This window comes from Triturus cristatus, chromosome 2_2 (genome assembly GCF_964204655.1).
Source record: "Triturus cristatus chromosome 2_2, aTriCri1.1, whole genome shotgun sequence".
Classification (NCBI taxonomy): domain Eukaryota; kingdom Metazoa; phylum Chordata; class Amphibia; order Caudata; family Salamandridae; genus Triturus; species Triturus cristatus.
This window is the reverse complement of record NC_140582.1, coordinates 1041485824-1041512492: the sequence shown is the minus strand read 5'-3', so window position 1 is coordinate 1041512492 and position 26669 is coordinate 1041485824. Positions and strand designations below refer to the sequence as shown.

Here is a 26669-nt window from a genome sequence, read left to right as displayed (position 1 = left end):
CTCAGATGGATATGAGGCCACTGTAAGCCTGCAATTAAATATCTAGGCATAAGGATTATGGAGGACCCTAAAGGTCTATATGGGGTTAGCTATACACTCCTTTTGGCCTCCCTATGCAATAAGGTGATGGCTACTGCTGCCTCTATCCTTGATGGAAAGAACTGATATTATAATGAGCCCTCTACAAAGCTGCCTAAAATTGTTTCAGTGCCTTTCTTTCTTACTTGTATCACAAGGTATGACAGTCATGGGTGGACAGGCGCTTAATGTTTTTGGTTTGGGCCTATACCCAGGCCAGAATTCAATGAACAGTCCTGTGTGATGGTAAGACTGTTGAGGGTTTAACTCCCCCGATACTCCAACAAAATTGATCTAATAGTATAAGAAGAGGGCTTGGATGAAGATGGACCGGCTCAGGATGTCTCCCATCTGGTAGGAGCCGCAAATAAGTGCATAACCCACCTTTCAAAATCGGGTAATATCCCAGACATTTGGAAATGGAAAAGAAGGATCTGACATAAGAGAAATAAAGAGTCAATACATAGAATTAATATGAAAGAACCACTGTTTAAAGACAGGTATGCCCCAGTCAACGAGTGACAACCACCAAAAGGCACAGACTGATAGCTCACGGGACTAATATCCACCACAACTAACACCAGTAACAAGCAGATTTGGCACATAAGTACCCACAGACAAATGTAACCTACAGCCTGAAATGACATAACGCACCCCTTTAACTGAGGGATTCCCACTACACTTAAGGTTTTCCACTACTGCTGAAGATAGCTGAAAAGATGTCCTGTTCTAACCTGGATGCTTCCCACACCCCTGGGGTTAGAGTCCTCCCTCTAATACCCGACTGACCACAAAATGTTGAACTTTGGCAGTATATCCTACCCTACTCTCATGACTTTCCACGCACTCCTCAGCTCGCTCCCTCCCACGCACACATCTTCCTGTTTTACAGTTCATATTATAAGATTGAGCTAAGGCAGCACTTTTAGCTCAGTAGCCAAAGACCACACTGAGCTAAGCTATCTGCCTGAGGTGGTAGGGTATGCCCAGACGTGGGTCCCTTGCTCACTTTGCCACTGGATTCAAGCTAGCCTTTCAGATGAGGGGTGTTACGCCGAAACCGGTCCCAGGATGCTTGTGTCCGTTCCAGGGAAGACCTGGCTTGGCAGTTCGGGCTGGACTGTTCCCATGAGGCACAGGGTCAAGACTGTTTTGCATATAGCTGGATCTGAACTGGGGTGGCAAAATGAGCTAAAGAACGATGATGGATTCAACCCAGATCTGTGACTGGGGGGGTGAGTGTCTGAAAAGATTCAGTGCTCCGTCCATCATCTCCTTGTGGTTGCTGCCTGAAGAAGAGAGCCCAACAATAAATATACCAAGATATTAAAATACTGTAAGGACACTAAACCTCAACTAGAAAGTATAAGTACGTTTGTTTTTGACATCCTTGTATTGTGGGGGAAAATTCATGAATTTGTATCAGCTACCTATTCATTGAGAACTGTTTTCTTTTCCTTAGCAACATTTTGTTACAAAAAAGAAGCCACTCCTCTGTTTTGTCACACTATGCCTTTGGCTCTGCCTGAGCAATATCGCAAGGGAAACACAGCCACATCTAAGTAATAACCTCAGTACTAATATCTCTAGAACACAACAGTTAACGTAATAAAGTAAAATTACAAGTGAGAGCCACCAAAATAGTTTAAATGCGATGTAACAAATCTGAAACAAATGGGCTGAAAGCTAGACCAGCACTGATGACAATCCCACCGCCTTTGCGAAAACATGCCCAGAAAAAGGCTGGCATTGTTACACTTTGAACATTGTATGGAACTCACTATTGAAGTTGAAGCAATTCAGAATTGTTTATACTTCGCCTTGAAAAGAATGGGCAACTAAAACTACAGAGGATCAAGACCCAGGCAGCCAAAATGTGTTTCACACTCTAGATGTTACTATGTGACCTGTCCTCTTCAATTGCCTCAATGGTTCCCAGGTAAGTTGAAGATCTAGTCGAAGCGTTTAAGCATTATGTATGTCTTACAAGGCCACGTCTAATTCCTTAGTGTTATTTTCATGTTCCATCACACAGTCCACAATCAGCTGGTTAAAACTCAAAGCTAGTGCATTAAGGTCCTTGAAGCCCAAAGAATTCAGCCTTTATGAAAGGTTTGAAGACCACATGCACCAAGAACTCTATAATGTGCAACAATTGGTCCTTGACCAACCTCAGTTATTCATATATTTATATTGAGCACTAAACCTAAGGATCACATTCAGCAGTAAGTAACAACATCATTATTTTCCTAGGAGACTATTTCCATGTTTAGTGTGCTGCTGTAAATACCATGCTGGGTTTTTACTATTTTTATTGGTTCACCAATATTTTTTCATGAAATAACTGAGTATCATATGGAAACAGATGGAATGTTCACCAATAGTAAATGCAAATAATCACTCCAATGTTAACTGTAATGTCTTATTTATATTTGCAGCCTTAGTTCCAGACAAAGATGTGCGGGTCAGTGTTAAAGCTCTTGCTGTAGGCTGTGTCGGAGCAGCTGTTGCTCTACATCCAAGTGCCTTCTTTAGCAAACTTTATAAGCAACCTCTTGAATCCCTTGAGGAAAAGGGTATGTTGAACTTACTGTATTTTCCTCCTGTTTTGATAAATTACATTATGAGGGTTGGTACAGTTGTCGGAGCCACAGGATTTTATTTTACAGTTGCTTTCTTTTCATTTTAGAGTTATTCCTCTCACACTTTAACTGCAAGCTTTTGAACGTGTTAATGATCTCACATTGTGTTTTGAGGTGTATGGAGTAAAAAGATGTGGTTTCCTCACCTCAAACTACAGTCTTGATTTGCTTAACACTGTCCCATGGCTAACTGAATTACTTGATTCACATGAACTTAATCCAGCTGTAGATATTCTTGAATGTAAAGTAAAACACAACTGAACACGGAGGGTCTACAACAATACTGCACATTAATTTACAAATTATTATTTGAAAAGTAGGCAAAGGCAATTAATACAGTATACTTCACATCATATGATTAAAATATGTGAACAGAAACAGCCCTCTTCTAGTCCTCCTGCTGACAGTCTTCCTCTAGGTTTTCTTTTTAAGGGAGACTCTAATGGAATTATGGTAAAATGGGATGACCTAGTAAAAGATCAGCAAAAGAAGTGGGAGAGATAACCAGATCCTACACTGTTAATGCATACCGGGTAGTTGGCACAGGATCACATGACTGGATAAAATCCCAGTCCTACAGCAAAACATGTAAACCTACTCTTCTCTTTATTGTGCTGATCCATCCAGCCATGGGTTCCTTGCCTTCAAACATTATCAGAAAAGAAACAAGTGGAGCAGTGAGCTAGAGACTGGATGGAATAGAGGTATAAAGATGTTTGTGACCTAAACATTCTAAAATATTTGTGGAATGAGTGGGGATGAATTTTATTTTTTTGTAGGAGACATTGCTATCTAATTTGCTTCATAATGCATGAGGATCTAGATATTGAATAATGCTGTTGGAGATGTGGTGAATCCCCTGATTGAATATACTATTTCAAGTTCATCTGATTTTTGTGTGGCGAAGTGTTAAAAAAATTAATTATACCACCATTGCTATTATTACACTTTTTTTGCCTGCTTCGTATATATTAAAAGGTCTTCTGTTGGCTAGTGATGGCCCCTTACTACATGGCACTGTTTTTCACACCTGGAGACGAATTAGACTTATTTTCTATGTGCATTTTAGCTATGTGTGACATTAATGGTGCCCACTCAGCACTTCAAATGTATCAAATTCTCGTGGATATGTCTAACTGCAGATTTCTCACCTTTAAATTTCCCCAGGTGCCATACTGGATCTAAAACATTTTCATAGCAACCGCTCCCATGAGCCCACAGGTGGCACCACCAGAATCTATGGTAACCTTGCTCTGCCTCAAGAAATTAAGTTGTGGAGACTTATCTAAGCACGACTCCTGTGTGACAGCATCAGTTCCTTCCTTTCCACTCTCTTTGACATGGATGTAGAACTCTGCATCCACCTTTTTATAGTTTTCACCTAAACCAAATTTACAAAGGGATGCTGGGGAGATGTTCCTCCATCCCAAAAACCACAGGCTTCAAATTGTTCAGTTACTTCAGCAAGCAGATATTGGTCACGTATCCACCCGATGTCTGCTTAAGGTGTCTATGGATAACTCGAAGTCATAAGAAGAATTATCCTTGCCGCGCTTGAAGGCGATCAGGGAGCGGGATGCGAAGCTAGTCACTGAACATGAAAAGCAAGGTAGTATGTGCTCAAAACAGCCCCCCTCCTAAGTTGCGGGCTAACTCCCGCACATTTCGCTGTGCGCCTTCTGTCTTCTGATCAGTAGAAATAGTCAAGGTACAGTTTGTGCAACAAGCGCAAGAAGTCCCAGTAGGATTCACCCCCATCTTGCATGCCTGCTCTGGGGAGATGTGCAGTCAACATCCAAAGACCTAACTCTGCTACCATAGTCTACCTCCGAGCCCTTTCCAACACATGCCCCAGCACGCCAGAGTTCCCTAGGCCGTTGTTGACCCCGCAGCACATTAAGGCCTTCAGGGAGGCCATGCTGCAAATTTTCTAGGCAATTCAGACTTTTTTCTAACCGTTACTGACTCTGACCCAGAGCTGACAGCAGTCTGCCACAGGCCTATGTCTGTGCCAGCGGTTCAGGAGGAATTCAGGAATACTTTCGCTCAGACAATCCAAGACGGACAGGATGCAGTAAAATATGTCTATAGGTGCGACCTGGACTCAATGGCCTGTGTGGGTCTTTGCCATGGCTTCAGAGTCATGATCAGGTATCATGCTTGAATGGTCCTCACAGGCTTTTCTAGTGATGTGCCGGCATACCTTATGTATATGCTGTATGATGGATTTATGCTGTTTGGCGAGAAGCTTGATTCAACACCTGGCTTTTTAAAGGCAGCTATGCTACGACCCCCCTCTATAGGGCTGCTCTCTCTGGCACGTCAATGCTATCTATACCAAAAATTCAGAGGATACTCTTTAGACCTCGCCTAACACCAAAGGCAGCCTGTGCAACCCTTACAACAGCTAACACAACCCTTCATGGCCCTAGAGGCTGTGGTTGTGGCAAAGCCCGTGGACACCTCCAGTGACATCAGTCCTCTTCGTCCTCTTCCCATGCCTCAGCCATGGGCAAGCTGGTTTCATTCTCCTTTGTTGTAGTCAGTGGCAGGATCTTCAAAAGAGTCTGGAGCCACGCAGGTAGGCGGTAAGTACTTTTTATATCTTAGGCGCTTAGTTAACAGCAACAGCACAAACGTTTTGTCAGTGCTCCAGCCTCTGTCCTACTGTCACTCGCTTAGCTCCCACTCCAGAGCACACACACCAATATTCGGTTACATCATCCACTCTTAGTATTCCACGGAATGGGTACACACAAGATACTACACATCTTTTTTTTACAAACAACAAAACAAAGTACAGTCATTCCCCTGCATATAAAGTACAATGACAGTCATTAACAATCACTCACTCTCCAACATGCCTAATTTACACATTGAACCAACTGCAACCTGTTAGACTCTCCAATATCCATGCAGATTCATAAAGACAACAAATAGCAGTCGCAGGAGCTCTGCAGCGGGTCCCCATACTTGATGTCAAGCAAAGAAACGAGACAACAGCTAGGTTGTGACTACCAATGCCCAGCAATAAATACCTGCACATCTTACCACCTCCTAGGACTAGCTTCTCTGCCACCAAATATCTGCCAACTCACCGTGGTACCATACAACATTTATGCACGCAGGACATGTGGTCACGGAAACTCAGTCACTCAGCACTCTGGGTATTGAACCCATCAGCTTTTCAAGAAAGGGCTTCCCCGTCAGCTCTTAGAATAATAGATTATTCCATCAATACACCAGTTGAAACCACACCACATCAGCAGGTGAAGATGTACCTGCAGCACACTAGAACTGCATCAAACACAACCATTCAAACACAACACACAACAAGACAATCACAAATGTACTCAGGCTCCTGTACCACACTCCTAACAAATGTTTTCATTTGTACAGAAAGATGACTGGTAGCAGAGGACACTCAGACAAAACTTGTATCTCCCACCCACAACACCACAGAGTACTGTACCTCATCTCAGTTTCACTCCATAGAGTCCTTGCCCTTGCAACCTTTAGCACCATGGAACGTCTTGCACATAGCACCCAGGTGGGCACCCATGCAACTTCTTACCACAGGGTACTGCTACTCTTCAATAAATTAGCACACTAAAGGGTCCCCCCGTGCAACTTTTCCAGATGAGATAATTCTCTTCCCAAACTTTACATATAATGAATGGGGTACTCCCCACATAAACCTCTTTCCTCAGTCTGCACCATCAGATTCAGGTGTAATACATTATCTAATGTGACAGGCACTACTCTTCCCCCTAACACTTGGACATACACAACACCTTGTAGCTACAGAACAACACACATATTGGTCCTCTTCCCCAAACTGCTAGCTAGACTCCATGTGGTATTGAAAATGTTAACACAGTATTCCCTAGACAATCTACAGGTGGATACATTAAATGTCCTACTTGTTTTGCAGTACTAAGCATTCAACACACCATAGCCATTAACATAAACTGCAATTCCCAAACAACAGAAGTAAACTTACAAAAAAAGAACTAACTTGTCACAGACACTGATCAGTAAGGTGTATATACCACGTCTATATATGAAAATCATAAACCAATAATTTGAACATTTTGAATGACCAATATATCCTCAGATTGACTAGGTGCTTATCTGTTCTTTCCCCATTTAATGAACAAATGCTTGTAAGATGCTGTTCCGATCTTCTTACGGCTTCTTAAGACAGTTTTTCCTTGAACAGCCCGTCTTATTTCTTTACCCATGTCCTTAGAAATAGTCCTATTTATTTTTCTAAATTAACTAGGATCTTCAGTGCCTCCTGCCACTATTAAACATCAGCTTACTACACCCATTCCTGATGTCAAAGTCTCTACATACCTTGCACCTCCACTTCGATTCTCAGGTCTGGAATACAAAAGATTGATGAGGTTTTCTCACATGGAAGTTCTGCAGCAATGTCACATGAGGAAATGGGGCATTTTATATGGTGTGGTTGTAAGACCTCACTGTGTAACATACTTACCAACTGCTTCAGGACCAGTTGGTTTTGTTTGTGACCCCCTTAACTCAGCCCCGGGTTGCTGTGGCCCTGAGCAGTCAGGCTTACACAAAGGAGCAAATGTGAAGCATTTAAACAGCACCGAAACAATTGTAGAAGAAATACACAAGACACTCATGAAATCGAACACCAATTTATAAAAGTAGATTGTATTTGTATGTAATTTTAGACACCAAAACTAAAAAGATCCACAGGGGGCTTCAGAAGCTAAAGCATTTATAAGGTACAGTAAATATGCACTTTTTATATTACTGCAAACAAGCATTGGCAAATTTAACGAATTTGACACTTAGAAACTTTATCAAGAAAAACTTTGGTAAGTATCAGTGAGGTTATTGTGAGTTACTGAAGGCAACCAACTACAGCAGAGAGATAGTCCGGAGGCCCTTAGAAACAGTTTCCTCCTGCAAAGAAGCAGTCTTCAATCACAGGTGTTGTATCCCCTTCTCATTGACTACTATGGTAGTGGTCCTGGTGCAAGGGATACAGGATGCTGAAGATTCCTAAGGATGCTGTGGATGTGATGTGGTCAACTGGGTCGCCCAACGGCTACTCCTCGGTCCACTATTTTGGGGAGGTGGTCTTGCCCATGGGGGCCGACGTCCTTCGAAGTCCTCTCGATACCGGCAGAAGTCCAGTCGCCCGTTATCGCTGTCACAGTGGAATCCTTCCTTTGGCAATAGCATGTCTTCTGGGTGCACTCCAATGACTGGGGGAACATTTGAGCTTGAGGGTTTTTACTGGTGGAACATGTTCATCATTTTAATACACAGCACCCTGCCTTGGGGCTGAACAGGCCTACCTTAGGGGTGATTTATGTACAGTAAAAAGGGTGGAGTGGGCTCTGCCATTTCCTTAAATGGCAAAGTTGAGTTAGCAGTTTTAAACTGCCCTACCAGCCTGAAGTTGTAAACGTAATGGGGCAACTCAGTGTCCCTCAGAACCTGGGTATACGTACTTGAAAGAAAAAAATAGTTCTGTCGGGGGGGTCAATTACTTAGAATACGTAGCAATAGCTTATTGACATCAAAATCAACGATTTGCAAAGAAAATGAATAAAGTATAACACACACCAGAAATATTGAGTCAACAAATTTTTTAAGAGAAAATCAAAAATTGATCAAAGGCTGTCGCAATTTACACTTTCAGTTGCAAATGTGAAATACGTGACTAGTGAGCAGTGACGTGGTGAATGGTGATAGAATACTATATACAAAAACAATTGTAAACAATGTGACGGGGGGGACGGGGAATTCATAAAAGTTCCTCAGAGGGACACTCTAATTTACAAGCCCTGGGCACTCCTGGTGTCATAAACTAGGGGCTTACAAGTAGGTTAGGCTGTGCCGATTGGGTATAAGGCAATCACCCATACACCATTTTAAGTGAGCTCTGATTACCAGGGCTCAGGGCATTTTAGAACCATTATGCCAGTATCTAGTAGTCCACAAAAGGGCAAAAAGTTGGGGTGAACCTTATATGTCCCAAACACTCTTTTTCCATGGTAGACTCACTAATGCAGGAGAGGAAAGTCTCCATTTACTTGGTGCTGTGCATTGACACAAGACTTTTGTCCATCATTATGACCACAGTGTTAGCTTCATCTACCCTGATTTCTGTGCATTGGGCCCATAAAATATGTGAATTACACCCAGGAGCCCCTCCCAACACCCCATCAACCCCTCAAAGGCATAAAGGCATGGATTAGCCTGAACTACGGTGAACTTAATTCAGAAATTCAACTGTGCACTCTTCAAGGCTTAATTGAATGTATTGCTGTCAAAGCTCCATGGGTCATTTCAGAGTTTGCTTACTGTAAAGGAGATTTGCTTCCTCTCCTCACTTTTTGCATAGCTTTGTCCGTAAGATTAAGACTATTCAAAGGTGTACATTTCCTCATTCTATAACTCCTCTCAGCTGGCTCCTTGTCCTTAGCAGACCTTACACACCCTCCTCTCTGGGCTACTCCTGCCCATCAGCTTGAGCTGACACTACTTGGTGGTGGATTGGAGAGTGGGCGGCCCCAGAGTAGTCCTCCATGTTCACAGGACCATCTTTCTTTATACAATAATCAGCCTCAGACTGTCTACAACAGGCCTCTCTGCCAGAGATAGTTGCAACTGTCAGCAGAGTCTTTCTGCATTGTCACGCAGGTCCTTTAAGAAAAAATATTGTAATCGGAGGGCAGGGTCTTCAATCCAAAGTCTGAAGCCACTCAGGTAGGAAGTAAGTTCTTTATTATATGTTAGAATCTTAAGTTACAGGAGCTGCAGGTAGGTCCTGTCAGGGCTCCATCCTCCCTCCAGCTGTCACACTCTCCTATCCCGCACTTTAAACCACACACCGAAATTCCGTAACATCATTCACACTCCCAATTCCAGACACCAGCTCATGCATCAGCCTACTACCCCATTGACACACAGAATACTACACCCCTTCCATGGTCATGTGCTACCATTAGGGGGCAGAATATTTTTTTCCTTCCCAGGTAGCGTACTAAAACCTCAGATCATTGAGTGCTGCAGGTCGTTCAGCAGAGTTACACCCCCTCCTTCACTCCATCCCATCTATTCCCCCTTTTTTATGTTCAGACTTAATTGGATCATGACACTATCAATGTGTCAGAAATACGGTCAGTAGTGGCTAAAAAGAGGGTCCAGAGGTGGAGAAGGGCAGGGTATGCTACTCCTGTGCCCATAAAAGCTCGAGAAATCTTGCAGATTGTAAATCGTTGACTTTCCTGCAGAAGGACAGGGTCATTTATTTATACTTTTATTTTGGCACAGGTTCTTTTTCTTTCTGCCTTGCATCCAGGGTACTGGTTGATGTTCTGCGATTTACAGGACTCATACTTTCATGTGCCCATCTGCAGTCCCACACATGCTTTTTGCAGTTTGTGGTGGGGCCAAAGCTCTTCCGGTCTGCCGTTCTACCCTTTGGCCCGACCTCAGTCACTGCTGCTTGCAAAGGTGATGGCAGTAGTCACTGCACATCATCACAGGTCATGGATATATGTATTCCCATACCTCTATAATTGGCTGCTGAAGGTGGCCTTCCCACAGCCAGCCGCAGACGGCCTACAAATAAGACACACTTCCGTCATCCATCCGTTTTCCTTCAAAGAAGCGAAATCCCATCTGTCACCTGCATGGATGAGTCTCTTTACAGAGGCAATCCTTGACACATTCGCTTTTAAGTACTTTTCTATCCTTCAGTGGGTTCTGGACATTCAGGTTATGATCCAGATGTTTCAGCCTCAATCTAGGGTTCCGGATTTGAGGCCTCTTGGCTCCATGCATCCTGCTGGTCCCACATGCTAGTTAACAGACGCATTCCTTGCACCGGAACCTCTGTCTGCAGTGGGCATTGCACTGGGGTTGCGTTTTGAACACCTGCTTTTAGAAGGCGGCATCCAGGTGGTGGCGTAGCGTAAGGAGGGTGTTTGAGGTGTTACACCCCCCCCCCCCCCTAATAAATGTGTTTTCTAAGAAATAGTTGTGTACAGGTGCTTTCAGTTCGGTATGGTGAGGTGTCTGTCGGATTTCTCCTGGAATCTTTACAAACACACACAGGAAAAAGTACACACACACTCTGGTCTCTGTTTTGAAGATCTTAAAATGTGTTAAGTTTTTTCCCCACAAAATACGGAGCTTTAAGAACCCCTAACAATCCCCACTACTCTCCCTTACCGCTGCCCCCTAACCACTCCTCACTCCATGCTTCTCATATAATTTATTTTAACATGATATACCAGCATGATTGTTGTAAAATCTGAAGCCCCCCAATTTTACTGACAAAGCGACAACCTCGTTGGACACCACCCTTACTTGCCTCAGGCTGTCTCCATATTCCATCTAAAGCTCACAGTAGTGATGGTTGCATCAGCTCTATGTTGTGGTGGTTATCTGGGAAAGGTTAGGATCTGTAGCCTTTGTGCCCGTCGTCAACCTTATGGAGCTTCGTGCCTTTTGGTTTGCTCTGACGCCCTTCCGACCATCCATCAACGGGAAACTAGTTCAGGTCACAGGAAACTAGTCAGGACAGCTCCACCGCCATGTGGTACTGCCACAAGCAGTGAGGTGTGGAGTCACAGACCCTGTGCCATTAGGCACTGTGTCTCTGGTAATGGCTGGACCTTCAATGGATATCTCTAACTGCCACTCATTTGATGCGCTTGCTGAGTCCCAAAGTGGATGAGCTCAGCAGATGGCATGAATAGCATCTTCATTTGGAAGTGTCGCAGGGCATCTTCATTTGGAGGGGTGTGCCTTTGCTGGATCATTTTGCTATGACCAGTGTCATGATTATCGCACACTTTGCTTTCTACCAAAATATTCCAGAGGTGACTCTTTCTGCCATCAGTGGAACACAGGTCTCCTTTACGCCTTCCCCCTCCTGCCTTTCCTTCCTCAGGTTCTTAAGAAGAACGGGAAAAACTGGGCTGATATCATCCTGAAAGTTTTGGATTGGGACAGGAGAGTGTGGTACCTAAATCTGTTGAGCCGGAGCATTTGCCCCCTGATCTGGATTTAGTGAGGGCCTCCTTTCTCAGCAGCAGGGCAGGGTCCTGTACTCAAATCTACACACCTTGCTGTGCAGATTTGATTTGCATGCTGAATTTAGGGGATGTTATTCTTGTGGCTAAGTGCCCATCTGCGAAATCTATTTATTCAGGTCTGTGGGTGAAGTTTGTGGTCTGGTGCTGGCCAATCTGTTGGATGTTTTATTGTTCATTTTGTCTCTGCTCAGCAAGGTTTTGTGGTGGTCATTGTTAAAAGTTATATCTCAGTTCTTTCCACCTTTCTACAATTTCCTTATATCAACCTTCATTTTTCGAGATACCACGACTTTTGACTGGCTTCTAATTGGTCGTCTGTTCACACCTTCACCAGGCATTACCACCTAGACTCTGAGGTCTGTAGAGAGGGCCCTTTTGACCTCTTTGTCTTCCAGGACTTCGTGGTGTAAGTTCACTTCTCGGACCCTCCACCTTTTGAGAACTACTGCTTTGGTATCATTTCGAAATGGGAGGAATCAGTGGTTAGAATTATCCATTAAAAGAACATGTTACTTAACTTTGGAAATGCTCTTTATGGCGGATATTATATCTAACTACAGAGTCCTCACGATTCTCCCTCATCCCTCTTATGTAGAGTGCACCTTTAGGGTTCTTCTTTTTTTTTTTTAAACAGATTTTATTCATCAAATGACAAGTGTAGAGCAGAGCACTGTATCCCAGCGGCCTCTGCACAATCAATATAAAGCATCATGACTTTGATTTTTCAAAAGGAAAATGAGGATACAGAGAAAGCAATACATGTAAAAAAAGGAAAAACTATTAGAACCCCCCCAACTTCCCTCCCCCCCCCCCCCCCCCTGTAGGCACCTTTAGGGTTCTTAATCAGGTCTTACGTTAGATTTCACACACTGTCATTCTTCCAGTTTGTCACAAGTGTTCTGCCTGTGTGCACGAAGGTAAACTGTTCTACTGGATTGATACCCAAATACAGCTCTACGCCATCACTTGCTGAGGCGGAGTGACGTTGCTGTGGAGTCTAATGGCATTATATGCTCGTGTATGGAAACAGTTGCGCTGAATAAATTCTGGGCCCAGTCTGGTGCCTAGGGAAATTCAGAAGGTGAGGAATCTTTGGTTAGATAGAGTATACACCAGAAAGAGCATTACTGTAATTTTAATTCCTTAGTTCGAGGCATATGAGCTGCAGAATTCATACATTTGCATAGATCACCCTCTGGTGTTGGGCTCGGATGCTTGCACCCTGTTGTTGTCTTGGAAGAAGTCTTTTGTGTTCACGAGATAGGTGACTCCTCCCTTGGACGATACTGCGCATGGACATCGACTCCATTCCTTAGATTGTGTTTTTTCCGCCATTGGGTTCAGATGTAACTTCAGCGCTCCGATTCGGGACCGTGTTTTCCAAACCATTTCGACACGCAAACCATTGCAAACTCGACTGTATTGTTCTCGTTCGCGTGCCTTTCGACGCGCTAACTCAAATTACGATTCCGGTCGTCGACGCGGGCAGCTGGGCCTATTGATGCCATTCGGGCCTACGGCTAATGGAAAGGACTCAATTCAAAAAATGCCCGCACTGTGGAGCTAAATTCCCACACAGCGACCAACACAAGGTCTGCAACCTCTGTCTCTTGCCCGAGCACAAAGAGAAAAATTGCCAAGCCTGTAGCTCTTTCCGGTCCAAGAAGACTATCTGTGATAGCCGGGCTCGATGACACGTTATGGTGTAACAGGCTGCACCGGTGCCAGAATACATCTTCGATGAAGGCCCCGACGTTCCAGAGGCAGAGGATTCGGAGGATCTCGACATCGTATCTGAAGCAGATGACTCTGACTCTGATGACCACACTACTCAAGGTCAACGAGTCAGGACTACTGCCCCTGCCCCAACCCCACCTGAAAAAAGAAGGCTCCAGTCAAGACTTCGCCTGAAGGCCTTAGTCACGACCAAAAGAAGACTTCAGAAGCCCCGGGCCCGGCTCCGAAGCAAAAGGAGAAGCCTTCCGGCACCGAGCAAGCCGCACGTCGGTGCCCCAAAAACACCGTCGGTACTGAAAGCGGGAACACATACTACTCCCGTTGTCTCCAAAAAGGCCTCAGCACCAAGCACTTTGTCACCAAAAGAACAAAAGGCTTTGAATCCGAAGACTCTTCGAAAACCTTCGGATCCGAAAAAGATTTCAGACTCGACACCTAAGCCGAAGGACCCAAAAACCCCTTCTAAGGCTCCAGAGCAGAAATCTAAACCGTGTTCGGAACCGAAAAAGCTGGCGCCGAAAGCACACGCCAACAAGGTAGAACTGTTTCTACCAGATCCCATCGATCCGAAGCAGAAAACACTGCATGTGGACCCTAAAACAGGCCATATTGTCAGTATTTCCAAGGACAAGAGAAAATTGGACACCCCACACATTCCTGAGGTGCCTGTGAAGAAAAAGGACTGTGCAACTACACCATTAAGACCCTCTTCTCCTGTCCTTCCTACTAAGCCTTTCTCTCCTCCAAAGTCTCCTATACTTGCTCCATACTCACCACCACCACAGGATGATGATGACCTTGGGGGTGGAAATAATGATGCTTTCAATAATCCTGATGATGACACTGACATACCACAGGACACATGGGATGACTACAATGACCCTGTAGATCCTCCAGACCTTCCTGATCCAGATGCATACCCAACTAAGCCATCTCCCACAGATGACAACATTGGCTTTAGTCAGCTCATTGATAGGGCTGCCCAATATCATGGCATTCAAATGCATTCAGACCCCACAAAGGAAGACTTCCTGTTAGACACTTTTGCACAGTCACAAAAGACAGTACAAACATTACCCATGCTGAAAGGTGACATTAAACATGCTACAGACTTCTTCATAGACCCTGTCAGGACCAGGATTCTCAATCCTCGGATTGATAAAAAATATAAACCCACCCCCAATGATCCCACCTACATTAAGGGCCAACTCCCCCTTAGATTCCCTAGTAGTGACCGATGCTAGGAAGCGTGCCAAGTCTCAGACCTCCGGTGAGGCTCCATCTCCAGACAAAGAGTCTAAATTGCTTGTCGCTTCAGGCAAACAAGTTGCCTCCCAGGCAGCTAATCACTGGAGGATAGCTAATGCACAAGCATTACTTGCCAGACAAGATGGGGCTCACTACGACGAGCTGGAGGGCCTAATGCAGCATTTTCCTGACCAATATAAGGCCAAAGCCAATGATTTGATTCAGGAGGGCAAGTTAATAACAAACTCATCCATTAAATGTGCCCTCGATGCAGCAGACGCTGCATCTAGATCAATCAACACTATTGTGTTATTACGAAGGCACGCATGGTTGCGCATTTCTGGATTCAAACAAGAAGTGCAGACTACTATCCTGAATCACCCGTTCAATCAGGAACAACATTTTGGCCCAGCTGTAGACACAGCCTTAGAGAAAATGAAGAAAGACACTGAGACTGCAAAATCTATGGGAGCCATAGAGTCTCCATCTACACGAGGCTCCTTTTGTCGTTCCTTTTATAGGGGCGCATCCAAGAACATCAGCACAGACACTGCTTCCTCTTCATACAAAAGTCCCACACAGACATCCCCCAACAAGGGATATTTCCACCACTTGGGGTTCACAATAAACCACGCCAAGTCACATCTACAGCCTTCCTACCTACATCAGTATCTAGGGACCACGATAGACACTGCCAAAGCTCTAGCATACCCCAATCCAGCCAGAATAGCTAGAATGCAAACCCTCACCACAAAATTGCAGCCCCAACACTCCCTTCCAGCTCAAGGGTTTATGCAGCTCATAGGAATGATGGCCTCTTGCATGTTCATAGTACCTCACGCAAGACTTCAGATGCGCCCCTTACAAGAATGTTTAGCACGTCAATGGAATCAGGCTCAAGGTCAACTTACGATCTGGTGTTGGTGGACAGCAGCACACATCGCTCTCTGCAGTGGTAGAACACACAAAACCTTTCCAGAGGGCGACCGTTCCTGGAGCCGGTTCCACAGATAGTGTTAACAGCGGATGCATCACTCACCGGCTGGGGAGCCCATCTCCTAAACCACACAGTTCAAGGCAGGTGGACCACTCAAAAAAAGTGCTCCACATCAATCACCTAGAATTACTAGCAATATTTCTAGCGTTAAAGTAATTCCAAGCACATCTCATCAACAAGACTGTCTTGGTCCGCATGGACAATATGACAGCAATGTATTACATACAGAAACAAGGAGGAACACTCTTTGCAGCTGTCTCATCTAGCACAAAGCATATGGAGATGGGCCATTCTGCAAAACGTATATCTTCTGGCACACCATCTTCCAGGAGTGCACAATCAGATTGCGGATCTGCTAAATCATCAGACAAGCAGATACACAAATGGGAACTTCATCCTCAAGTTCTTCAACCATTTTTCCAAATGTGTGGCCACCCAGACATAGATCTTTCACCACACACGCAAACGCAAAATGCCCAACCTTCGCCGCCAGGTTTCCACACCCGTTGTCCAAGGGCAGTGCGATATGGATGAATTGTTCAGGCAGATTTGCGTACGCTTTTCCGCCACTCCCACTCATTCCGTTAGTAGTACGCAAGCTCAAGCAAGTAGTACCAGTCTCTCAAGATGATCCTAGTTGCTCTCACATGGGCACGGCAACCATGGTTCACAACACTCCTCGAACTCTCAGTAGTTCCACACCAAAAACTACATCTCTCCCCAAAGCTGGTCACGCAGAACCATGGAGAGATGAGGCACCCAGATCCAGCAAAACTGAATCTAGCAATCTGGCTCCTGAAGTCCTTGAGTTTGGTTACCTTAACCTCCCACCGGACTGTTTGAACATTATCAAAGAAGCCAGATGCCCTACTACTAGAGCTTGCTATGCAGCCAAATGGAAACGATTTGTTATTTACTGCAATCACAACAAAATTGACCCACTAGATGCTTCAATACAAACATCATTTGCTATTTACTGCATCTACAAAGATGTAATCTAGCCTACTCATCCATAAGATTACATCTGGCTGCCCTTGCTGCCTACCTGCAAAACAGACCTCATTTGTCGTTGTTTAGAGTACCAGCTATCAAAGCCTTTATGGAAGGCCTTAAAAGGATAATTCCTCCCACACTGCCACCCTCTCCGGTGTGGAATCTAAACATTGCCCTTACTAGGCTCATGGGTCCTCCATTTGAACCTCTACACAAATGCGAACTGCAGTTCCTTACATGGAAAGTAGCTTTCCTTGTCGCAATCACCTCTCTCAGGAGAGTGAGTGAGATCTAGGCTTTAACCATAGAAGAACCATTCTTACAAATACATCGTAACAAGGTGGTTCTTAGAACCAATCCAAAATTCCTTCCCAAAGTAATCTCTGCTTTTTATCTTAATCAATCTGTAGAGTTACCAGTGTTTTTCCAAAACCCAGATTCCGTAGCAGAGAGAGCTCTTCACACACTAGACATCAAAGGAGCTATACTTTATGACATAGGACTAAACATTTTAGAAAGGCAAGCCAACTGTTTGTAGCTTTCTCTCCGCCGCTTAAAGGAAACCCCATCTCCAAAGCTGGAATTGCCAGGTGGATAGTCAAATACATTCAAATATGCTATCAGAAAGCAAAACACACATTAACAATTCCCCCTAGAGCGCACTCGACACGCAAACTAGGGGCTTCAGTGGCATTCTTAGGAAACATTCCCCTAGAAGACATTTGTAAGGCAGCGACATGGTCTACCACACACACCTTCACCAAACACTATTGTGTAGACGTGCAGGCAAAGCAACAGGCTCCTGTAGGCCAGGCTGTTCTTAAGACACTTTTCCAAACCACTGCAACAGATACAGGTGACCACCGCTAAGGTAGACACTGCAGTACAGTCTATGCAAAAGTATGAATTCTGCAGCTCATATGCCTCGAACGGAAAATGCTGCTTACCAGTATGTATCTGTTCTTGGCATGTAGAGCTGCAGAATATCATACGCCCACCCGTCTCCCCAGGACCTGTATCTGTTCCAGTGTTCTCTTACTTAGATACATTCACATAGACATCTTTTCAGTTTCTTACAAACTCCATCATTTTCCGTCATGGCGAAAAACAATCTAAGGAAGGAGTCGATGCCCATGCGCACTATCGTCCAAGGGAGGAGTCGCCTACCTCGTGACCACAAAATACTTCTTCCAAGCCAACAACAGGGTGCACGCATCCGAGCCCAACACCAGATGGCGATCTATGCAAAAGTATGATATTCTGCAGCTCTACATGCCAAGAACAGATGCATACTGGTAAGTAGCATTTTCCTTTTCTGTCATATGAGGCTCTCTAGAAACTTCAGGTGTGTCAGGTCTGGATTAACATTTAAGTGTTCTTTGTCACAGAACGTATTAGTTACTATGAAAATTATTTTTGCTTGCAGGTTACACCTTTCTTCGTCTTAACCACTGATTAATATGGTTGGAAAGAACAGGTTGCTTATGTGAACAGGTTGCTTATGTGTAACATTACTTCTTTAGCAGTATAGCACTTTTATTTTGATTGTATTTTTAGCAAATTGTTCCTCTAACATCGTTATGAACTCTTGTTATTAACTCTTTACCTCAAATACCTTTGTTTTTGTAGAGGAACAGTATGTATCTGACATACTGAATTACATTAACCACGGGGATCCCCAAATCCGAGGAGCTACTGCAATTCTCTGTGGAACCATTATTTACTCTATTCTCATCAAGTCTCGCTTTGATGCTGAGACCTGGATAAACAATGTGAAAGGTGCTACAGGTAACCACTGCTTAAAAATATACTTTTATGTACCACTGTTTTTAATACATTTCATTGAATCTTAGTTGCCTAAATGTTGAGAGGTCAACCTCTGTTTTCAGTTGTATAACATTGACAATTGATGCATGCTCAATAAATTGATTCCAAAAAGGTAGCTTCGACAGACAGAGTTACACATGTGGGATCAAGCATTCTTAGTTATAAAGATTACTAAGCATTCTAGATAGCCTTTAGGCAACACCATGGAACATCTTTCTATGATACAGTGAAACTAGGCATTCAAGAAAAGGGCTTTCTATGTAGAATCACAAATTGGCATCCAGGATATCTTCCATTAATAGTCTTAAACACGGACTTATCTCACCTAATCCATGCATGAGTATTTCTGGTACTTATGAAAAGTAGGATTGCAGGAAAGCAACTACTCATTGTTAAAAAATGTTGCCCCAGTAGACTTGGTGTGGTTGGAGAAAACCCTTAGACCCCTTAACACCTACCTTAGCACACCTGTAGCCATGACCTTAAGAGTATGGTATAAATATTTGAGCGCTAAGTTATTAGTATCTTATCCATCCCAATATACTCACATTCACTCTAATGCAAAGCTTCATACAGCCTCCCTGAAACTGAGCAACTGTGCTACGTTCAAATTAGACACTGGGTAACTCACCTTCTTACCTGTTCAGGAGCCATGAGAGGCAAAACCCATTACAATTTCCTAAATTCGGGGGACATGGGGAACCATCTCAACATTGTAAAAACTCCTATTGACACACGATGCCCTGCAATTGTGGTGACTTAATCGAGAGTGGGAACGAGCTTTGAGATCAGATGAGACGCCGAATCGGGGGAGTAGGCTACAAAGGAGAATTCTTTCCTCATCTGTCTCTTCTTTGGAACTGGAGATCCACTATAAAGTTTGGTACGGCTAGCAGTACACCCTTCATAGGCCGCACCATATGTATCACAATTCTGCCATTCTGGGACGAGGTCTCTAAACTTCTTCAGAAAGTCCTAACTTTCACGATTCCTGCAGCACCTGAGGTGATGCTCCTTAGACTTAAGTCCCCATTGCTAGCGCACCTGTCAAAAACATGAGTGGCATACGTGCCTTCAAAGCCTGGAAGAAACCAAACTGCCTGCCACTCATGCACTGGTATCCGAGACTGTGGGCATTTTTATCTATGGAACGGTTAGGTAGCAACATGCAATGATCTCACCTGGCTTTCATGGTTAAATGAAGGCCGCTAGTGTAGCAAAGGACAGCTGGACAAGGTCCACCTGAAGTGGAAGTCGATGTACCTTTTTAACTGATGCAAGAGAGTGCGAGCTCAGCATTCTACTTGTTACTGCTGACGTTGAAGCAGGTGAGAGAGGAAAGAACAGATCAACTCAGGATAATTTTATGTTCGAGGCATATGAGCTGCAGATCTCACACTTAGCATTAGATCGCCATCTGGTGTTGGGCTCTGATGCTTTCACCTTGTTGTCTTGGAAGAAGTCTTTGTAGTCACAAGATAGGTGACTCCTCCCTTGGACGATAGTGCGCATGGGCATCGACTCTATCCTCAGATTGTTTTTTTCCACCATTGGGTTTGGATGCAATTTTTGCACACCGGTTCGAAACTTTAGTTTCAAACTTTTTGACGCGCAAAACTTTCCCAAACTTTTCTGATTGACTAGACACATCGAAATCTCGACACGCCTTTCATCGGTTCGATTCCAGTCATCGACACGGGCCGCTGGACCTATCGACGCCGTAAGGCCTACGGCTCATGGAAAGGACGCCTTTCAAAAAATGCCCCCAGTGTGGAGCAAAATTTCCACACAGCGACCATCACAAGGTCTGTAACCTGTGCCTCTCGCCAGATCACGACGAGTCCAGCTGCCCAGCCTGCGCCTCCTTTCGATCAAAGAAGACCATTAGAGATCGTCGAACTCGACGACACGTCATGGCACAGAGATCAGCTCCGGAACCGGTGGACATCTTCAACGAAGGCCCAGATGTCCCAGAAGAAGATTCCGAAGATCTCCAAATCGTGTCAGAGGCAGAAGACTCAGACGACTCCATCACTCCTGGGCAATGAGTGAGTACTACTGCCCCTACCCCAACCCCCTTACCAAAGCAGAAGGCACCGGTCAAGACTTCGTCTGTTGGCCCCAGTTGCGACCGAAAGCACACTTCAGAAGCCCCACCTCCGGGCCCGGATCCGAAGAAAAAAGACAAGCCTTCTGGTAGCTCGGGACCGAGCAAACCGCATGTACTAGTCCCACCGGCACCTTCGGCACCGAAGCCAAAAGAACACTTGGCTCTGATTCCTTCCACTTCCAAAAACAAACCGGCCTCGAACACATCGAAGCCCGTGGATAAGCCGGCATCGAACACCTCTAAATCTAAGAATCACGCCACGGCTCCTAAACCAAAGCCTTCAGAACCGAAAACCAAGCCTAAGGTTTCCACCACGCCTCCTAAGGCCAAAGAGCATAAGACTCAGCAACAGCCCCGCTCTGAACAGAAAAATCGGCGCCGAAAGCGGTTATCGAGGAGGAGGAACTTTTTCATCGGGACCCTGTTGATCCTAAACAGAAAAAGATCTATATCAACCCTAAAACAGGACATGTCGCAGCTGTGCCATGCAAGACAAGGAAATTGGACACAGCACAAACCCCTCCAGTGCTTGTGAAGGACTATGCCACATCACCTATGCCTCCTTCTTCTCCTGTCCTTCCATCTAACACCCCACCTCTCCCCAAACCTGTTACACCGCCTCAGCCTGTAACGTCTCCACCACATACACCACCTCCAGACAATGATGACCTAGGGGTGGGTGGTGACCCTAATGACCCGTTCACAGATCCAGATGACCCACCACAAGATGATTGGGATTACAATCATCCAATAAATCCCCCAGACCTCCCAAGCCCCCAACCATACCCAACAAAACCATCTCCTCCAGATGATAATATTGGGTTTGGACAACTCATCAATAGGGGTGCTGTATTTCATGGGGTAAACACCAGAGGAGGATTTTCTTCTAGACACATTTGAACAGTCCCAGAAAACTGTTCAAATATTGCCAGTGATTAAAGGGGTCAGTAAGCATGCTCCTGACATATTTAAAGATACTGTACGGGCCAAGATTCTTAATCCTAGGATCGATAAGAAATATAGACTTGCCCCTGACGATCCTGCGTACATCAAAGGTCAGCTGCCTCTAGATTCATTAGTAGTGTCCAATGCTAAAAAGCGAGCTAATTCACAAACCTCAGGGGATGCACTGCCCCCTGATAAAGAATCTAAATTATTAGACGCATCTGGCAAGAGGGTAGCTGCGCAGGCGGCCAATCACTGGCGCATAGCCAACACTCAAGCACTGCTGGCTAGATATGATAGGGCCCATTATGACCAGCTGGAAACCCTATTACAGCATTTGCCTGACCAGTATAAAACTCAAGCAAATGACCTAATCCAAGAGGGCAAACTAATCACCAACGCATCAATTAAATGTGCCCTTAATGCAGCAGACACTGCTGCTAGGTCTATTAATACTAGTATACTGCTCAGAAGAAATGCCTGGCTGCGCATTTCAGGCTTCAAGCAGGAGGTCCAAACAACCATTCCAAATCAGCCGTTCAATCAAAACCAACTTTTTGGGCCGGCTGTGGACACTGCTCTTGAAAAAATGAAAAAAGATACAGAGGCTATGTCCATGGGAGCGTTGCAGTCTCCGCAAACGCGTGGCTCCTTTCGTCGCTCCTTCTATAGAGGAGCCTCCAAGAACGTGGCCACAGATAGCTCATCTTCCTTTAAAAACACCACCCATACATCCCACAATAGAGGATATTTTAGAGGAGGTTACAGAGTGAACAACAATAAAGGGAGAGGCCGAGGTAACAACAACACTCGTACCTCCCCTGCTGCTAATCAGTGACTTCCCTCCACTCCCCCCAGACCATTCCACTCCGGTCGGGGGAAGATTAACACAGTTCCTACCTGTCTGGAACTCCATCACAACAGACAGGTGGGTAAGACAAATTATCCAGTATGGTTACTGCCTGGAACTTACAGCTACCCCCCCCCCCCCCCCCCCACCCCCAAACATACCACCCAGACAGCGTCCAATGTCCGCAGACCATCTTACACTTTTGAAACAAGAGGTTCTCTTACTGCTTCAAAAGCACACCATAGAGCCAGTCCCTTTACTACACCAGGGAACAGGGGTTTACTCCCTGTATTTCCTAATCCCCAAAAAGGACGGGACCCTACGGCCAATTCTTGACCTCAGACCCTTCAATCAGTATATACACTTGGATCATTTTCACATGATCACTCCAACAGGTGCTTCAACTACCACAACAAGGAGACTTCCTTGCCACACTAGATCTCAAGGACGCCTACTTCCACATTCCCATACATCCTGCTCACAGGAAGTATCTAAGGTTCGTACTGGACGGACAACACTATCAATTCAAAGTCCTTCCATTCGGGTTCACCACTGCTCCAAGAGTTTTTACCAAGTGCCTTGCAGTAGTAGCAGCACACCTACGAAGACAACAGATCCATGTCTTCCCGTATCTGGACGACTGGCTAATAAAAGCCAGATCATTCAACCAGTGTATCCAACACACTCATCAAACCATCCAAACACTACACAACTTGGGGTTCACAATCAACTGTACCAAGTCGCACCTTCAGCCCTCTCATGTACAACAATATCTGGGGGCCACAATAAATACTTCCACAGCTCTAGCGTATCCCAGCCCAGCCAGGATAGCCAGTATAAAGCTCTCATCACCAAATTTCAAATCCAACACACTCCCAGCCAGAGTGTTCATGCAACTCATAGGCATGATGGCATCTTGCATTTTCATCGTACCTCACGCAAGACTTCAAATGCGTCCCTTACAGGAATGTCTAGCACATCAATGGAATCAGGCTCAGGGACAACTTACAGATCTGGTGTTGGTGGACAGCCGCACACATCGCTCTCTGCAGTGGTGGAACACAAAAAACGTGTCCAATGGGCGGCCGTTCCTCGAGCCTGTTCCACAGATAGTACTAACAGATGCATCACTCACAGGGTGGGGAGCCCATCTCTTAGCTCACGCAACGCAGGGCAAATGGACCACTCAACAAAAAGTGTTCCACATCAATCATCTGGAACTACTAGCTATCTTCCTAGCTCTGAAATCATTCCAACTCCATGTACAAAACAAAGCTGCCCTGATCCGAGCGTACAACATGACGGCCATGTATTATATACAAATACAGGGAGGAACACATTCTCTACAACTGTCCCAGCTTGCACAGAACATTTGGAGGTGGGCCATCCCACAAATGTATACCTCCTCGCAGAACACCTTCCAGGAGTTCACAATCACATTACGGATCTGTTAAGTCGACAGACACAACAGATTCACGAATGGGAACTACATCCACAAATTAATCTACCTTTTTTCCAGATGTGAGGCCAACCAGACATAGATCTATTTGCCACACAGGAAAACGCAAAATGCCCAACCTTCGCCGCCAGGTTTCCACACCCACTGTCCAATGGCAATACGATATGGATGAACTGGTCAGGCAGATTTGCGCACGCTTTTCCGCCACTCCCACTGATTCCACTAGTGGTACGCAAGCTCCGACCACAGTCTCTAAAAAGGATCCTAGTGGCCCCCACATGGGTGCGCCAACAGTGGTTCACAACACTACTGGAACTCTCGCTAGTCCCACACCATAAACTACACCTCTCCCCATCACTACTAACGCGGAACCATGGAGAGATAAGGCACCCCGATCCAACTCAACTGAATCTCGCGATCTGGCTCCTGAAGTCCTAATGTTCAGTTACCTTTTCCTTCCACCGGACTGTATGAACATCATTAAAGAGGCCAGGCGCCCTACCACCAGAGCTTGCTACGCAGCAAAGTGGAAAAGATTCGCCCTTTACTGCAGTAACAATCATATTGATCCACTGGTTGCGTCCATCCAGAACATCATTTGCTACTTACTACATTTGCAAAGATGTTATTTGGCATACTCATCCATACGTCTAAATCTAGCAGCACTTGCTGCTTACTTACAAAACAGACAACACTTGTCACTTTTTAGGGTCCCAGCAATTAAAGCCTTTATGGAAGGCCTTAAACTAATCATACCTCCCAGATTAGCACCCTCTCCAGTGTGGAACCTCAACATTGTGCTTACTAGGCTCATGGGACCCCCATTTGAACCTCTACATAAATGTGAACTTCAGTTCCTCATATGGAAAGTAGCTTTCCCTATTGCAATCACCTCTCTCAGGAGGGTAAGTGAGATCCAGGCTTTAACCATACAAGAGCCATTTTTACAAATACATCGTAACAAAGTGGTTCTCAGAACAAACCCAAATTTCCTGCCTAAAGTCATTTCTGCATTTCATCTTAATCAATCTGTGGAGTAACCGGTGTTTTTTCAAAACCCGAACTCCGTAGCCGAAAGAGCTCTTCACACCCTAGACGTCAAAAGAGCTATACTCTATTACATTGACAGGACTAAATCCTTTCGCAAAACAAAACAATTGTTTGTAGCTTTCTCTCCACCGCATAAGGGTAATCCAATCTCAAAAGCTGGGATTGCAAGATAGATCGTTAAATGTATCCAAATATGCTACCAAAAAGCCAAATGCACATTAACAATTCCCCCTAGAGTGCACTCAACACGCAAACTAGGGGCTTCCATGGCATTCTTAGGGAACATTCCCCTAGAAGACATTTGTAAGGCAGCTACATGGTCTACAACACAATCAATCAATCAATCAAATAATTGTTAAAGCGCACTACTTACCCGCAACGCTGTTGCTACTGGTCGAACAGCCAAGTCTTGAGTCGTCTCCTGAAGGTTAGAAGGTCTTCGGTTTGTCGTAGGTTAAGGGGGAGGGTGTTCCAGGTCTTGGCTGCGCGGTGGGAGAAGGATCTACCTCCGTCTGTGGTTCTACGGATGCGTGGGACGGTTGCCAGGGAGAAGTCTGCGGAGCGGAGTTTCCTGTTGGGTACGTAGAAGGAGAGTCGACTGTTGAGATAGGCTGGGCCGGTCTTGTGGAGTGCCTTGTGTGCGTGGATTAGGAGCTTGAAGGATATTCTTTTGTCGACGGGGAGCCAGTGCAGGTTCCTCAGGTGGGGGGTGATGTGGTCATGGAGCGGGACGTCGAGGAGCAAGTATGCAGAGGCATTATGGATTCTTTGCAGTCTGTTGAGCTTGGTCGGGGCTCCAGCGTAGAGGGCGTTTCCGTAGTCGAGTCTGCTGCTGACTAGGGCCTGGGTGACTGTTTTCCTTGTGTCTGTCGGGATCCATCTATAGATCCTGCGGAGCATAAGGAGGGTGTTGAAGCAGGTGGAGGAGACAGCGTTGACTTGTTTGGTCATGGTGAGTTTCGTGTCGAGGATGACTCCCAGGTTGCGTGCATGGTTGGTAGGTGCGGGGGGTGTCCCCAGCGATGCGGGCCACCAGGAGTCGTCCCATGCTGAGGGGTTGGGCCCGAGGATGACGATCTCCATCTTGTCTGTGTTCAGCTTAAGGCGGCTATCCTCCATCCAGTCGGCGACGGCCTTCATTCCCTGGTGGAGGGTGGATTTGGCAGTGAGGGGGTCCTTGGTGAGGGAGAGGATCAGTTGCATGTCGTTGGCGTAGGAGATTATGTTGAGGTCATGATGTGGGGCGATGCGTGCGAGAGGCGCCATATAGACGTTGAACAGCGTCGGGCTGAGGGAGGATCCCTGCGGGATGCCGCAGATGATCTCAGAGGCTTCGGATCGGAACGGGGGGGGAAGTGGACTCTCTGGTTTCTGCCGGAGAGGAAGGAGGAGGTCCAGTCCTGGGCCTCGTCTCGGTTCCCTGCGTCGTGGAGTCGTGTGCGTAGTGTGCGGTGGCAGACAGTGTTGAAGGCGGCGGAGAGGTCCAGAAGGATGAGGGCCGCCGTTGTCCAGTAGGATCCTGATGTCTGTGGCGGCGATGAGGGTGGTCTCGGTGCTGTGGTTGCTGCAGAATCCTGACTGGGAGGGGTCCAGGATGCTGTTGTCTTCGAGGTAGCGGGTGAGCTGGATATTGAC

General features: G+C 45.5%; 1 protein-coding gene across 2 annotated transcripts in view; it reads left to right on the top strand.

The window, feature by feature from the left end:
- Window positions 1-26669, top strand: part of HTT (huntingtin) — a 2065683-nt gene that overhangs the window by 557522 nt on the left and 1481492 nt on the right. For both annotated transcript variants that reach the window (XM_085642500.1, XM_085642499.1), the window contains 2 exons: window positions 2517-2654; window positions 18423-18581. In XM_085642500.1, coding sequence (XP_085498626.1) covers window positions 2517-2654; window positions 18423-18581 — 297 coding nt within the window. The remainder of the gene's footprint in view (window positions 1-2516; window positions 2655-18422; window positions 18582-26669) is intronic.